General features: G+C 46.8%; 1 protein-coding gene across 7 annotated transcripts in view; it reads right to left on the bottom strand.

Moving 5' to 3' along the window:
• Window positions 1–17,743, bottom strand: part of LOC138265795 (nuclear body protein SP140-like protein) — a 637,415-nt gene that overhangs the window by 183,861 nt on the left and 435,811 nt on the right. For all 7 annotated transcript variants that reach the window (XM_069213830.1, XM_069213831.1, XM_069213828.1 and 4 more), the window contains 2 exons: window positions 12,875–12,994; window positions 12,106–12,245 (listed from right to left, as the gene is read on the bottom strand). In XM_069213830.1, the coding sequence (XP_069069931.1) occupies window positions 12,106–12,245; window positions 12,875–12,994 (260 nt within the window). The remainder of the gene's footprint in view (window positions 1–12,105; window positions 12,246–12,874; window positions 12,995–17,743) is intronic.

Consider the following 17,743-nt stretch of genomic DNA (forward strand, 5'->3'; position numbering starts at 1 on the left):
TGCTGATGCTGTGGAAATCATCTTCCGTCCATAAATTCCTTTGCTCCACCACCATGATGAGCGACCACTGCTGATCCAATTCAGCAGACATGTGATCCATTCGGAGATCAAGGGTATCTATTTTCCCATCTATGGACTGTAGACTAGACTGCATCGCTTGTACTGTAGTTTCCAGTGTTGCTGATCGAGAGGCTCTCGATGCCTGTTCATGTTGTGTCCTGGCATCCTGCAATGCCCTGGAGGAGATCCTGGTCTCAAACTTCAAGCAGGCTTGTCTTTTGTCTGTCTTTTCCATGTCGTCAAGCAGTTGTGTAGCTTCCCCGTCCAGTTATTATGCATAGTCCTGTCTTACCACCTGCGCTAGTATGTAGGTAGGATGACGGAACCCCGCTTCACAAGACAGTGCACAGCTCAATCGATATATCTCACGTTCTCATGCCAGGCAATGTCTTCCCTATATCTCACCCCCTCGCAGGCTTCTAAGTGTTTGGAGTGTGCTTGTAGCAACTGAGCTCTGCTAGTCCATGCAGAGGGAAAGGAGCCCTCTTGTGCACCAGCACCCAGCAAAGAAGGACTCAGTATCTCCACAGCACAGTCTCGTTCTGCAAAGAAGCACGCTTCTTATTTCGTGCTACACGTCTTTGGTGGTCACACGCTCTCAGAGCTGCACACCTGAGCCTTCAGTCCATCTGGGCTCACACCACCCCGAGTCAGGAGGCCCCCAGCAGCTTGAATCACAAGTGGCGTGCAGGCCTAGTGGGCTCTTCCCCTCTCGGCCACCAACATTAGGCCCAGGCAGTCACCGAGCGCACAGGGCTCTCTGCAGCATCCCAGCTTGTTTCCTGCACTGGCTAGATATGTCCACTGGGCATGATTTCCACCCCCCCAGCAGCAGGTGGTCCCGTCCTGCTGGCCGCAGGCTCCACAGTGTGCACTCTCATTATTTATACCTCGGATGGAGGTTGCCTCAGTCATGAAAGGGCAGCCACTGCCCCCACTGCCTCCTGTTAACGCTATTACACTTCCCGTCGAACAGCAGTCCTTTTAAGCAGTGGTGCCCCCCAATGCACCGCCTCACACATGCAGCCAGCTATCAGGAGTCAGTCTCCGCACAGAATGGCTCCACAAATGACGCAGATGTCTCTCCTCCAAAATCCCACATCCTTCAGTCACAGGTGGCGCAGTATTTTTTGGAACTAGGCTGCAGATGGCAGAATTATGGTCAGATTAACGATCGCAGCTGGCCGAACTGCACTATAGTGTGGCCATCTTGCCTCGGCCCTGAAAGCTCCCCAGTTTTATCCTTAAGAGGCAACTGAGACCTTGCTCTGTCGGGGTTGAGTAAAGCACTGGTAGGACCTTTTACTCCATCTGGCATTTCGCCGGCGTAGTGGAGGCCTTGGTGGTCCCTTTTCTCAGGCCACTGAGATTAACTGCAGCATACACAGGTGAAGTTCAAGAGCTAGAGAGAGAAAGTGGAGGTAGAAGTGGCCAGAGGTGGAGACTGAAAGATCAGAGTGGAAGAAGCGAGAAAGGAGAGAGATAGAATGGATGGATGGAAAGAGAGCGATAGCATGAGGAGACGAAGAGAACAGGGCGGGTTTGAGCATTTTGCCAGGGCTGTTTTTGGTTCTCTCCTTGGTTTAGTTCAAAGTTCACAAAGATGGCCTCAGCGGGCTATGTAGACCCTGTTGCCTGAGTCATTCTGAATGGGAGGGTATCTCACCGACCAAAAATAGGCAGGGAACCCAGTAAGTATGCCCCGTTTCTCTTTGCCTTGTATTAAGAGACAGTTGCACAAAGGTGACTTTGAGTACCTGGGATTAGAGGAGTAAAGTTAAAAAAATGACTTCAAATATCTTTCTTTGCAGGGATCATTTTATTTTCCATCACCAACTCAAAAGAATCACTTACTATAATTACCAATAATCTAAATGATTCAGGGTTTAAAATCTACCTAACCAAAGCAGAGACATTACTCATCAATGTCTCACCAAAGTTCTCCTCGTTCAGACTATATTTCCTTTTTTAAACATAGCGCTGGCGCGATCAAATATTTAGATGTTCATTCCAGTGTAGCATATACTTATAGAGCTAATTTCTCCATACCGTTGGCTGAGATCCATGTGTGAGGCCTTAATTGTAACACCGCTGAAACCCAGCAAACTCATGAATCAGTGCTCATCTTACAGACCACTATCACTGCTTAATGTGGATACTAAACTTTACGCCAAAGTGTTGGACAATAGACTGGCTCAGCTTCTACCTCGAGTAGTGCGGGCAGAACAGGCTGGATTAAGCCTGGGCCGTAGTCTCAGCCTCAATCTTAGAACACTATTCGGTGCTGTTCAGTGAATCGATCCAGAGGTCAGGGCAGCTGCTGTCTTCTTGGATGCAGAAAAAGCATTCAATTCTGTTGAATAGGGGTTGAGGCTAGCCGTGCTGTCAAAGTACTCTACACTTCACCAGCTGCTCTGATTTGTGTCAATGGGCTTGTATCTGCTCCTATTATGATTACTAGAGACACGAGACAGGGTTGCCCTCTGTCTCCACTGCTGTATGCATTGGTGGCGGAACCATTGGTGTGTGTGCACTGTGTGACTGCCATGGACATAGGGGCTTCCATGTCCCAAGTTACAACCTTATAATATCAGCATACAGGGATGATACACTGCTGTATATACGCCATCTGGAGCGTAACCTCACCCCTGTACTGCAAGAGGTAGTGTGATTCGTGGGATTCTCTGGCCTTCACTTGAATTGGGACAAATCCATTATTTTTCCACTCACCCTGGCCATGATGCCCATAACGCTGGAATATCCCCTGCAGTGGTAGACGGAATCAGTACGTTACCTGGGGATTCAGGTGCACACAGACCTGGCGGTGGTCCTCCTTGATATGATAGAATAGCACAAAAACTATCTGAGGTGTTGACCGCTGGATTAAAATGATATTATCACTAATCGGGCGAATAGCTATCAAAACGATGGTGCTGTTACCCAGATTTTAATTTCTGTTTCAAATTATTCCAATGTTGCTGTCTTGAGCAGTCTTCGATAATTTACGGTCTCTCACGATAAAATTGACCTAGGTAGGGAAGCAACAGAGAGTACGTTGGGAGATACTTACTTGGACCAGACTTGGGGACATACTTCAAAGCCGCACAGAGTATGTTTGCTCATTATTGGCTGCACTACCTGCACAAATTAACATACTTGTTCCTAGAGAGGGGTGCCGCACACCCCTGCACATTACATCAAACTCTATTTAGTAACCCGAAACGGAGGCATGGCGTCTTTGATTCCTTAAATGTCACTCTGCATGCCTGGCACAGTCTACGAGAGCACCAGGCCAGTTTCAAATTGTATTCACCATATGTTCCTGTGACTTGGTGTTCTGATTCCCTATGAGTCAGGAGAGAGGGACTATGCAGGCCTTACGCAAGCTAGGGATTGATATCATGGGAGATTTTTTCCAAGATGATACAATGTACACGTGGGAGATGGTTCAGGAATGGAGTGACGGGCCTACTGCTGTTACTCACTACCATTTTTACAGGGCTTGACGTACATTACAGGACTTTTTGTGTGACTGTCTTCTGAAGCCCCCTGATATGTATGTACTGTCCTCTCTGCTGTAGGTTGCCACCCCTATCAGGCTAGTGATGAGACTTTATGTACATGCTCAAGAGGCACGCAGACCTGGGCTGACTAAGTCCTGAGTTGAGTGATCTTGGTATAGTCATAACTGACAAACACTGGCAAATACTGTTATTCTGTGGTTAAGACTATCTCATTGAATGGTAGACACAGGTTGGTGCATTTTAAATATATTAATCGGGAATACTATATTACAGAATGACTATTTCGATATGGCCTACAAGATACCGTGGAATGTAATCGATGTGGACAGAGTGTAGCTGGATTTGCACATATTGTGTGGTTTTTCCCCAGAGTACATGAGTTCTGACAGGTGGTTTTTGGTGAACTGAAGGTCATCACAGGGGTACCGCTAGAGTTTATTCAGATTCTAGCAATGCTGGGGCACAATAGAGACATTGACAGGTAAGTTAAACGTCTGATAGCCATAGGTTTACTGCTTGCAATACGTTGAGTGGCTATGAGGTGGGGTCATGGCCCACTAACAACCATTAAGGGTTGGCATACCAACATGGTATACTGTACACACAAACTGACATGTATAGTGAATTACTCCCACCCCAGAGCTTCCCCAGGAACCATTGGAGTCCTTATAAGATCTACCTAGTTGGCAAGAAGACAGAGGAGACAGAGGGCGGGGATGTACCTACTGCGGAAGACGCGCAATGGTGGCCTTTGCGAGTTGCCCTTCGGTGGCCATGTAAAGCAAGTAACCAGCAGTATATGTGAATGTCTCTTTAATTATGCACTCCTCGCTCAATGTACTGCCAGTCCATCTTTGTGTGCTAACAGGAGCTTGCTCTTCTCTATTATTGTATTGTGAACCACGTCTTCGTTGAAGTTGAATTGTTTGTCAATTAATGCCCTCAGTATGACACTGGCAGTAAAAAACGCATACCGCCGCAGCGACAGCCGCCAAAAGACCGTTGCTGTGGCTACCAGCTGTCCGCCGTATTATGACCAAAGCGGGATTTCCACCAGAAGGATGGCGGAAATCCAGCTGTGGCCATGCCGGTAGATGCCGGTAGATGGCGGTAAGTAGGCGCTGCTGCAGGGAGCAGCGCCACACCAGTAGACTGCCGCCAGCTGTATTATGACCTATAATATATTATGACCTATAATATAATATAATAAGGCCTGGCGGTGTTCTGCTTGCAGACGCTGCTGCTGGCAGCAGCGCCCCGTCCTGTCTCTGCCGGAGGACCCCCTGAACACGGGTAAGTGGGTGCTCCGACATGGGAGGGGGGTGGGGAGTGTTGTGTGTGTGGGGATGGAGGGGGGTGAATGTTTGTGCATGTGTGTATGCGGGTGTGTGTTTTATGTTGAATGTGTGTGCATGTATGGAGGTGTGAGTGCATGTATGTTGTGTTCTGTGAATGCGTGTCTGCGTTAATGTATGTAAGTGTATGCGGATGTGTGTGTGAATGGATGTATGCATGCATGGATGCGTCTGGGAATGGGTGTTTACATGTGTGTGTGAAGGGGGCCTGAATGGAGGGGTGGGGTTTGGAGAGGAAGTGGGGGATGGGGAGGAATCTGGAGTGGGGGGGGGGAAGACCCCCATCAGTGACAGCGAAGGGATTCCCTGTCACTGTAGTGCCTACTGCCATGATTTTCGTGGTGGTAAGGAATTGCTATCTCCAGCCTAGCGGTGGTACCGCCGTGGCGGTCGGTGTGGTACATTGGCGGTTTGGCTTCAGCCAAACCGCTAATGTCATAATATGGTGGAGCGTACTGCCAGCCTGTTGGCAGTACTTTCCACCATATTACCGCCGACCACCAGGGTCGTAATGAGGGCCTTAGTGTCTATGATTGTAACAAATCGTTCATTTCTATGCCTAGTCAAACTGCATATTTTCAAAACTATTTCAATAAAAAGGATACAAATAAAATAAAAAAAATCATAAATGGCAAGAGATCCCCATGAGACCTCTTCCCCTTTACGAATGTTGTAACAAATACTTTTTACAGGTAGGCAGTGCCTTATTTTATCTTTTGAAAAGCAAGGAACACAGGCTGCCTTAAAAACAAAACTGCTTTATTAAAAAGCAATCACTGACAGGGAAGTCTGCTGACACCAGCAGGCCACCACCCCTGTGATGGCTGCAGTTTCTAATGGGTTACAAACTGCGACCCACCTAATTATTATTCATGAGGTTGGTTGATTTGCGACCCACTATGAATTGCTACTTCAGACTTGTACATTTTTGTAAACTAAGAATTGTGATATCCTTATTGTAATTTGATAAGAATCACAGTTAGAAAATCGCAATTCCTATTTTGTACACATATGGCCCTAACCTATGTGCAATAGACCTGTTTGGAAAACTCATATCTAGAGTGAGTTGCAATCATGATGTACGCCGCAAATTACGTCAGTCTCTGATTGGAGGCAATCACAGGGATCTCCATGAGGCCAGAATTCGCTATCAATTATGTTTTTATTTAGATGCCTGAATACTTGCCATCTTTGCAAGCCTTCAGCTGTGTATATAAAATTATTATGTGGTATCCTAGTCAGTGGTGGAAATCTCTGACCTGTTTAAAGAAGGAATATAGTTTGCATAAAGATTAGAAATGCATGGGCTTAGTATACACCCTTGTTTAAGTCTGTTTTTATCAGAATGACCTGGCATATCTAACTCATGCAAAAGATTTGAAAGGAACCAGTGCTGTAAGTGGGATGAAAAAGTGGGAGGATCTCTAAAGGGGGATAGCCTAAGAAGCATAATTGAAAAACATTTATTAGAGGCACTGCCTATGCAGCTAAACCCATGATATAATAACTGTAGACTAGCATTATATGCTTTGTAACCTCATTTATAAAACTATGCCTTAAAGAGACGGTAATGAAAATCAGCAACAGTAAGCCAATAAATTTCTTTTGAATTCTCAGACTTGTAGTCCTAATTTTATAATGGGTCAAATAGGACCACAAATTTAAGCATGCAGCAAACAGTTCCTGGATTGGATGAGATGCTCACATGTGGAACTGTAACTTAAGAGCTCTGGTAAAATTAAGACATATAAATTATGAGGTTTACAGTTTGGCATTCCTAGTCACATGCCTCCAAGGACCATAGTTTTAAGGAAGGGACAAGTGGCTATAGGGCAAAGCACAGGCATGTCCTCCTATGAACCATTATTAATGAATCAGAAATTGTGAACCGATTTTCTAAAAGTGCAGTGGGCACTGATTTACCTTTATCCTACTTCCAAACTCACAAGACAAAAAAGTGATTGACAGCTGCCTACAATACGACAGCAACTCAAATTTAGAGTGACCATTCAAAACTTTCAAACATGGATTTCAAACTGTGACTTTGGGTAAACATATAAAACACCAGTCTCCAAGCACAGATATTGAGCCTGACATTTCTAAAGAGAAACTGTACCAGCTCAGGTTGAAATGGAAATTACATTGAGCAGACTATTTGTGAATCAAAAAGAGTTCTGAGAATATAATAAAATAATTGACATTTTTTCAATAGATGGTGGCTTACTCTACTGTGAGGTCCCTTAAATACCTTCCGAAACATGGTCGCTGCTTAACTATTTAAAAACACTGCCTTGTAGAGGTACGTACTGCATAGACCTCAAACACAAATCCCTTCTCTTTACAGCTGGTGAGACGACTAGGTTCATTGTAGGTGTTGGGATGAAAAAGTCCTCTACAAGGTAAAGGACATGCAACCCTCCACTGACTGCCCAACTGTACTGTTGTCTGGAGCCCTAATACTGATTTTTGTGGTCGTAGGCAAACACAGAAAATGCGTGTGTACCTTGACATAGGCGTGTCTCATGCCTTGTGGTCTTGTTAGACTGGGAGGGGTGCCCACAGGGCTGCCCTCATAGTGATGGAAGGCTACTGCCTTCACCAGGAGTTAAGCAACATGGTATTGGTAGCATGCTGTGTAGTGATCTGTATGAGTGAACAGGTCCTTTTTAACTTGTGTCACTGGAGTGAGGCCTATAGGCTCACTCATCTTTTTGAAGTTCAGCTTCTGCGTGCTTAATTCAACCTTGACCCACATCAGTTAGATATGAAGTGCTGTGTAGTGCCAGAGTGGTGCCTGAACTAGTTGTATGTGTGTTAAAGCAGTACTGTGCAGTGTGTGCATGATGAGTGCATGTACAGGGTATATGTGTACCTGCAAGAATTACCTCACATGAGAGATGTGGGCTGTGAAGTGTGTCCATTGACAGTGCATGTATTGAATCTTTGTGTATGTGCTAGAAGTATAAGACATGAAGGATGCAGTGTTAGGTTATGTAGATTTGTATGGCCCAGCTTTTCATCCTTAAGGGTATCCAGGCACAAGAGCAGCAGCGTAGGTCTTGAGGTGCTCCTAGTTGAACATCCAGGTCTTCAGCTTCTTGCAGAAGTCGAGAAGTGGTGTGGCAGTCCTGATGTGTAGAGGGAGTTTGTTCCCACTTTTGGCTGCAACAAAGGGGAAAGCGTGACCTCCTGTCTTGGTGGTTCTGTGGATGTGGGGAGATTTGTGGGAGGTAGAAAGAGGTGGAGCATAGATGTCTAGAGGGTTAGCAGAGTTGGAGTTGAGTGATGAAGAAGGCTGGTCCTGTGTTGTTGAGAGCTTTGTAGGCGTGGATAAGAAGGTTAAATTTACAGCGTGTCAGGATGGGAAGCCAGTGTTGTTCTGTAAGGTAGGGTGTGGTGTGTGTGCTTCTGGGGATATCTAAGATGAGTCTGGCAGTGATGTTCTGGATAGTTTGGCATCTTTGCATGAACTGGGTGGAGATGCCATTGTATACTGCGTTGCTGTAGCCGAGTCTGCTGGTGACCATGTATCTAGTGTGCATTGGGGAGCTGTTCAAAACTTTTGCAAAACATTCTGAGAGTTTGGCAGCAGGACGCAGTCTCGTCATTGACTTGTTGGTTTACCAAGAGCTTATCGTCAAGGAAGATGCCGAGGTTCCTGACGTGGTTTGCGGGGGTTGGCGTAGGACCCAGGTTGGGTGGTCACCAGGAAAAGTCCCCAGGTAAGTTCTGATTTCCAAACACCAGGATCTCAATTTTATCTGTGTTAAATTTGAGGCAGTTCTCTCGCATTTAATTTCCTACGTCAGACATGCAGATAGTGAAGTTATCTGTGCCTATGAGGGATGAAATTTGTGAACAGACAGCTATCTGTCTATTTGGTTGTAATGACCTCCTTCATCCTACCCAATCAGGTTTCAGACCAAATCTAAGCAATGAAACAGCTCTCCTTGAGATCTCGGAGCATATATATGGAACTCTGGATAGGGGTAGCAAGGCTGTACTGATCCTATGGGATCTGTCAGAAGCTATTGACATGGTCCCTCATTTGATCTTTTTACACCGCCTTCAGGAAACTGGGTAGGAAGGTTTGGCTCTGAGTTGGTTGGGCTTTTTCCTAGGGGAAAAAGGACAAAAGGTCTGAACCTCACCCGCTTGCGTCAGGTAATAAAGCCATAGAAGTTGAGGTCCCACAAGGTTCGGCCTTAAGTCCCACCTGGTTTAATATCTACCTTACTCCTCATGCCTATCTGGTTGAATCCTTTAGAACCAAGAGTATATCATATGCGGATGACACGCAACTGCTTTTCTCCCCCCCCTAAGAAAGATGAAGTAATTGCTCCTGAATCAATCAAGTCCTGTCTGACTGCAGTGTTCTCCTGGATGCAGCAGCACCAACTAATGTTGGACGGAAACTCTCTTTTTCAGCATGGACGAGCTCTCTAACTGGTCGGCTTGTTGGGCGGTTGGAGAGCCCCTCTCCCTGCCTCAAACAGGAGCAGCAAGTAAGCTAGGGATCAAATTTGACAACCAGATGTAATTTCAGCCTTATGTCAGATCTGTGGTAGGGACCTGTTTTAGCCTACTTCATGCTTTAAAAAACTTTCTGTTTCTTATGTCTAGTCCTGCCAAGAATACGGCAATACAGGCCTTCATCACATCTAGGCTGGACTGCGCTAAGGATCTCTGTCTTGGCCTTCCGCACTGTGTTATCCAGAAACTTCAGATGGTCGAGAATGCTGCAGCATGACTACTTCTCAATCTGCCTTTGAGAACTCAGGTCTCTACTCGCCTCCATAGGTTGCACTGACTTCCTCTAAAGAAACATACTGTGTCCAATGTGCTGGCTTGGATCTATAAAGCCTTTCAACACATAGACCATAAATATCTGACCACCAGTATTCACATGCCCTGAAAGGAAGCTTTGGTCTTTTTTACAAGTCCCTTGCTTTGGTCATCAAGAATTTACTGGGCAAGGGCAGGTGGGTATTCTTTCTCCTTTTTTGTTCCTGCCAAGGGGAACAAACTGCCTTTGGACCTTCATGTAGACTGACTCACTAAGACTGGAGCCTTGTGAGTGCCTGTGGAAGGGACATCTCTGAGATACTGGACTAGTCCTCAGCTGGAGCTGGAGCAGGTAAGATGTGTCACAGGCCTACCGGGCACTTTCGAGTTTGGGTAGGACTCTTGAGTAAAGGCCTACTAGTGAGCATTCCCTGGATGTAGCCACCAGTGAATGGGGAATAAACCTGACCACATTATGAGAAGCGGGTGTGACAGGGTTTTGCCAGTTGTCAGTATCAGTGTGCGATAAATATTCCGCTGGCCGAACTTAGGAGGCTGGAGGAGTTCTTGTTGTAAACCATTGGCCGGAGTCTCTGATTTTGATCAGGAGAAGGGAGTGGAGTCAGAAAAGTTAAAGAGATATGGGGTGATGTATGAAGTATTTTTACAGTAGCAAACATTCAGATTCAAAGGTTGGACCCCAAAAATGTTCTTTCAAATGTTCTTATGTCATTTTAGGAATCAGTAAACATTTGCTGACTTCTAAAATAGGACTGAAATCCCATACTTATTCAGTACTTGGAAGGGTCGTGTTATAGGAGTCTCTTTCAAATAACGAATCGGTCTACGATTGATTAATGTTTTGAAGTCAGATTTTGCAAATCATTGAAAAAATACAAAATTCCTAGATCGGGTGGTAATGCATTCATGAAAGTGAAGGAATCCATTTGGGACTTTTTTCCCTTTCTGAATTAAAAAAAAAAAGTTTATAGGGATTAAGCTGTGGTTCCCCGGGGACTGCATTTAAAAAAAAAGTTTACTTTCTTGAAAGGCGATCACAGACATGGTGATGATGGTAATCTGCAAACCTTAGCCACCAATCAAAGTGAGTTGCAATGTTACAACTTACCTCAATAATATCAATGAGGCAGGTTGGACTGTGAATCGCTGTGAATTCAAATTTAGGCCAGGAAGTACAAAACAATGGTCGCAAAATACTGGTCGCAAATTGCAATAAGATATTTGTGACATGTTATTAGTACATCAAACTCTAGACTGGCCGCATAAGCACAGGAAACTGCTGTCCTGGCTTGGAGAACTACACTTAACATACATGCAAGGTCTCTCAGGTGGATAAGTAAATAACAACAGAGGAAACATGGCACAATCTATATCCATCTGAGGGGACTACCACTCCTTTTTAGTTGGGGTCAAGCCTACGAGTGCATGCGCTTGCGCATGCGTCTTGTTTGCGAGATTCTGCTGTTTCCAGTACAGGGCATTGGAGCCCACCTGTCTCTCACCATTTGTTGGTTTTGCATGGCATTCTTCTTTACAGCCTCGTAATTTGTCAGGCATGCCTGCCATCACTTCCGTTTCTCTGTGTGGAGCAGGGATCAAGCACAAATTGATGGAATTGATTAATCCCTGTCCCCAGCTCCCGACGTAATCGAGGCACTATTTGTTCTTTTTAACTTCCAGTGCCTGGAAAACAGAGGGCTTGTGACTGGCAAAAATGTACCCAGCCGGCACACAATTGCAAAGTTAAATTTTTATATGTAACTTAATTTTGTCAAGTCGTCTTTTCTCAGTTTCTTCTCATGTTTTCTTCTGTTTTTGCTCGTGGGCTCTGATGTCAAAAGATGACAATTAACATGTTTGAAATATGCGAGACCCCTTGCATTGCAAATGCTTGTATTGTATTGTATTGTGGGGAGCTGTCATCTGAGCCGGCTCCAAATGCAAAACTTTGAAGTACGTAATATTTCTTTCCTCATAACTACTTTCGGGCACTCCCTAGCTACAAGTTTGTACAGAGGGTAACACGTTGCTGTAGAGAAAAAATATTGTCAATCTGCTCAAAGATCTGATATGGCACTTCCCACATATACGTAAAAGCGAAGTTAAATCAGGCCAGAGACAGTTGGCAATTTAACTTCTCAGAGAAAATAAACAGAATACTGCAGAAAAAACGGCGAGACAAATATACTTAATCAACCAGCTGGAGATGTGAAAAGAAAATGTTTCTTGGTCTTTATATTTTCACTCGCTAATGGGAGTGGTAAAGTTGAACTCTTTGAAAGGACCCAGTCATTGTTTAGAAAGTAGGGTTTTACATTTGCAACGGGGCTGTGGCCCAGTGCGAGGCTGCCATCACTCACCATAACAAGCACCTTCAGCGGTACACCATCTGCGCGGATTTCGCAGTCCCAAGAAGTGAAGTCTATTTCGGCTTCTTCAGCTAGGAGCTCGATAGGGGTGCACCATTTTGTGTCTGTGCGGATGCACTTGCCACGCCGCTCTGCAGAAAAGGTTAACAAAAAAGATCCGCTAAGTATTAACACAACCGAACTGTAGCGGAACGACAAGAAGAATAAATTAAGCATAAATGTTTAGTAATGCCCTGAAAGCTAGCCTCAGTCATCAGTGGGAGACTAACCTCACACTTCCTTCACAAGGCATAACCACACCAGGGGAATGGGGCACAAAACAGAGGGTACCTCAAGAAGGGTCCTCGTCCACATTCAGTGGCTTTCAGGAAACGTGAGGATGTCCTTGGCTGGGATGAATATAAAACCCAGGCATCAAATGTTAACATAAGGTGCAGCGGGCAGCAAAGAAAAACATGCCAAGACGCTGACTTTTCAAAACGACAAGAAACGCTGTTGGAAAGCCGGGTAAAAGCATTAGTTATGTGTGCTTATTAAACGAAACTAAATTACACAAGTTAACAATAACACACTTCTTACTGTGAGGTCTCTAGATGCTGTGCTAGACAGGGATGTCAGTTAACTCAATGAGCCTGGCAGGCTTTTCCTGAAATCTTCACCAACAATAAAGACGTGACAAACAATGCCCTCTTATAATGATAATGATCATATTAATAATAAATAATAATAATAATAAAAAGGCAGAAAACGTAAGTCTAACCTGTTGCAAAGCGATTTCTATGGAGGTTTCCAGAGACTGATCCACAAGCCACTGGAAATTTTTCAGATAAGAAAAGAATCTTCTGAGTATCAGTGAGGTCAGCAGCAGACAGACACCTGCCTGTGGGTGATAAGGTGGGGTTTGACATGATTAACCTCAGAACCCATTAAACATAACACAAAAAAGCCTGAAGAGTTGAACTATAAAAACTCTCCCACTGGCCTGTCTCCTACATCCACACAGACCTAGCCCCAAGCCTATTCTTCCATCTAATAATCAGCATTCAGGCTATGTTATTCACCATGCACGTTCTTCAGACCATTTCTCTGCCTATTCAAACCTTCACTAATTTCTGGACCAATCCCCTTAACAATAGATAGAGATCCTTGATGCTAGGCCTGTCCTTTTAGCAATCTTTTAACTTAATTTTATTACATTTTTCAATAGATGTAACAGAAGCATACAAAGTATGTATCCCTTTTCTGGCTCTTGCCCTCTAGTTTCCAAAGTGGGCCAGCAACCTTTAAACCCTCCTGGTCAGCATCTGCTGCCCTCCCTAGGTCCTCTGGCTGCTGCTGCCTCTGCCTTTGCTGGGACGAACTGAGTCTCCTGACTCTCAGTTTGAGGCCCTCCTCCACCCCCAGGCTCGTTCCTGTGGCCATCACAAGTAAGCATTTCCTTTTCTTTTTCTTTCTCTCTGTTAACTCTTTCACTCTTGTTTTTTCTGCCTTTTTTTCTATCATCCCTCGTTTTTCTCTATCCTTTTTCCTTCTCCTCTCTTTCCTCTGCCCCCGCGAAGCACCTTTCCCGCCCTCCCGCCTTTCAGCTCACCGCTCCCCCAACCCCTTCCTAATGGGGGCCGCAGCGCTGTGTAAGGGCAACTGCACTGACCTCCTGGTTTGCGTCTGCTGCCCTTCCCAGCTCCTATGGCTGCTGCCGCCTCTGCCTTTGTCGGGACAAACTGAGAGTCTCTTGAGTTTCGAGGCCCTCTTCCACCTGCAGACTCGTCCCTGCGCCTCATCACTGGTGGTCTAGTGGCCATCACATGTAAGTATTTCCTCTTCTTTTTCTTTCTCTCTGTTGCTTTTTCTGCCTTTTTTTCTATCATCCCTCGTTTTTCTTTACCCTTTTTCCTTTCTCCCCTCTTTCCTCTGCCCCCTCCCGCTGTGAAGCACCTTTCCCGCCCTCCCGCCTCCCAGCTGATGGCTTCCCCGCCCCTTCCCCTTCTTAATGGTGGCCAAAGCACAGCTGCGCAGCTGGAGCGCCAAAGGCAAGCCCGTCTGCACCCATCCGCGCCTGGACCGCGCCTAGCCCCAGGAACCCTAGATCTCCATTAAACCACCCTCTGGACTGCCTTCATTATGACTTCGGGACCCTCCTCGGCCTCAACACCAGATTTCTCAACAACTGCTGCACTATCTCCCCCAAGGACACCCACAGACCTTTCACCTGCAGGAACTGCAACTTAAGCCTTAACAAACTGAAGGTACTCTCCACACACAAAGATACCAACAACCTTCACAACCTCATCAACTGCCTGCTCCTGAACATCTGCTCCCTCCACAAAAACGCCACCAAACTCTGGGACCTGATCGACACCACCTGACCGGACATTGCCTTCCTTACCAAGACATGGACTAATCCCACCTTGGGTCCAGACATAGCCATTGTCATTCCCGACAGTTACAGCAACCTAAGGAGGGACCAGCCCTCCCAACCCAGCAGAGGACTCGCCATCGTACACAAGTCCTCACTACGTGCTAAGTCTGTCCCAGAAGAACGCTGCCCCACCATGGAACTCCTTCACTTCCTGGTCCACTCCAACCACAACTCCTCCATCAGCGACACCCTTGTGTGCAGGCAACCCAGACCCCGCCGAGCTTTCATAGACGACGTCATAGACATCGCTACCCCCCAGGCCCTGGCAAAAACAGCAGTGCGCAATCTCAACACATGGATCACAAAATGTACCAACACTCTATCCCCGCTCCGGATGACATCAGCCAAACGCGTACCTAAGAAAGCCAGCTGGTTCTCCACCGAACTCCAAGAATCAAAGCGTACCCGCAGACATTTAAAGAAAAAATGGAGGAACAGCCAATCCAGTGAAGACCTCGCCAGATTCAGAGCCGCAACCGCCGCCCAACTACGAATAATCAAGAACGCAAGGAAGGACACACTCTGGGAGCGCATCAACTCCTCCTTACATAACTCTAAGGAACTGTTCTCAGTCATCAATGAGTTCACAGATCCCCCCGAAGCCACCAGTATCCCTCCGTCACAGGACTTCTGCGACAAACTCACCTAATTTTTTACCACAAGATCCAGGACATCTACGACAGCTTCCTCCTGGAAATTCCTGGCCCCGGAACCTGTGACCGACCCACCTCCCCCAGAACCCACCCAGACCAGCCACAGCTGCTCCACGCTCACCACAGAGGAAACTGTCAATATCATGAACAGGACCCACTCCGGACCCCCACGGGCCCCTGCCCGCACCACATATGCATCAGAGGCAGAGCATCCTTCGCCCCGAGCTCTGTAACACAATCAACTACTCCATCAGAACGGGCACCTTCCAGAGGACTGGAAATACACCAAAATACGCCCGTCCTGAAGAAACCCCTGGCCGACCCATGCGAACTAAAACATTTCCGTCCCATCTCGCTGCTACCCTACCCCGCCAAAGCACTGAAAAAAGCAATCAACACACAACAGCGGAATTTCATCGAGGCCAACAACTCCCTGGACAGCTCCCAGTCAGGCTTTTGCAGCAATCACAGCACTGAGACAGCACTCCTGGCAGCCACCAATGACATCTGGTTACTCCTAGACCGCAGCCACACCGTAGCACTTATACTCCTCAACCTCTATGCAGCATTCAACACGGTCTCCCACAACACTCTGCACACCCGTCTCCATGACATAGGAATCCACGGAAGAGCCCTGGAATGGATCCACTCCTTCCTCTTTGGGAGGACGCAGAGGGTCAGACTTCTGCCCTACACTTCCAGACCCACAGGAGTCAACTGCGGAGTCCCCCAAGGATCCTCATTGACACCCACACTGTCCAACATATACATGGCCCCTCTTGCTGCCATCATCAGAAGCCACGGTATGAACATTGTGTCATATGCCGATGACACACAACTCATCATTTCCCTCACGAAGACCCGAACACAGCCAAAAGGTACTTTCACTCAGGAATGGAAGCCGTCGCCACCTGGATGAGAGAAAGCTGCCTCATGCTCATCTCCGACAAGACTGAGCTCATCATCTTCAGAAACACCATCTCAGCTTGGGACGACTCCTGGTGGCCCACATCCCTCAGTGCCCCCTCTGCACCGACCGAGAACGCCCGCAACTTTGGAATCATCGTCGACTCCTCCCTATCCATGACCCGCAGGTAATTTCTGTCGTCTCCTCCTGCTGGCACACACTCCGCAAACTTCGGAAGATCTTCAGATGGATCCCAGCAGACTGTCGCAGGACATGCAAGCTTGACAATGGCAACGTCCTCTACGCCGGCACCTCAACTAGGAACATGAAAAAAGTCAACTCATAGAGAACGCCGCTGCCAGACTCATTCTGGACCTCCCTCGTCGAGAACACATCTCCCAACTCCTCAGGATCCTCAGCTGGCTACCGGTCGAGAAGCAAATCACCTTCAAACTTCTCACCCACACTGACAAGGCTTTACACAATGCAGGACCAGCCTACCTGAACCACCGCATCTCCTTCCACACCCCCACCAGATCTCTCCGCTACCGCCCAGATGGCCCTCGCCACCGTCCATGGCATTTCCAAAAACCACAGACAGAGGACGATCTTTCACATACACTGCAGTACAGAGCTGGAGCAACCTCCCCTGCACCTCAGACAAAGCCCGTGGTTCACAATCTTCAGGAAGAACCTCAAGATGTGGTTCTTTGGATGACGACCCTCCCCTCTCCCCCAGCGCCTTGGGACCCTCACAGGTGAGTAGCCACGCTCTACATATATTGATTGATTGATTGATTGATCCTTCCTCCCCTCTCCCCTTCAATCCTCTCCCAAACTGTAGGAAAGGGTCACTTTTGCATTGGTAATCCCTACCTTTTGCCTAGTATTCAATGCAATTTCAACTGAAAGTGTACTGGGCTCCTGCAAACCAGGTCCCCAGTGCCAGATCCCTTTTCTTAAAACTGTGCAATTATTCCCCAATTGGCAATACCTTTGGGCCCCCGTAAGACCCTAGTAAATGGTACCCCTGGTACCTAAGGCATGGGTTCCAAAGAGGGTCCCCAAGAGCTGCAGCATGTATTGTGCCACCCTCAGGGATCCCTCCCCTAACACATGCAGACTGCCATGGCAGGCTGCATGGCTTGGCACAGCTAAAAGTGAAAACACAACATGGCACACAGCTGTGTGCTATGATCCCCAAACACTGCATACAATTTATGTAAGTCACCCTTACAGCTGGTGCTACAGTCCTAAAGCAGGGTGCATTACATTACATGAGAGGACATTTCTGCATGAGCAGATATGCCCCTGCTATGTCTTTGTTGATTCTTACAAAAAGAACAAATGATGGACGGAATACTGAACAATGTCCAACATTCACCCCCAGTAGAGAGATCTGGGCCTTAATCCATTGATTTGTTTGCTACCCGTGCCATTCTAGTTTGGACACCGCCATATGCAAATCAGTCTTGACCCTGCTCCCCATGGGAACAGTCCAGACCGAACTGCCAAGTCAGGTCCTCCCTGGACTGGAAGGAAGCATCCCGGGACCCGTTTCAGGGTATCAACCTTCATCCACCAGGCTAGGTTGACTCCAGTGGCATGGGGAGCAAGGGACCCACGTCTGGGCATACCCTTCCTACTTAG

Source organism: Pleurodeles waltl, chromosome 11 (assembly GCF_031143425.1).
Source record: "Pleurodeles waltl isolate 20211129_DDA chromosome 11, aPleWal1.hap1.20221129, whole genome shotgun sequence".
NCBI classification, from domain to species: domain Eukaryota; kingdom Metazoa; phylum Chordata; class Amphibia; order Caudata; family Salamandridae; genus Pleurodeles; species Pleurodeles waltl.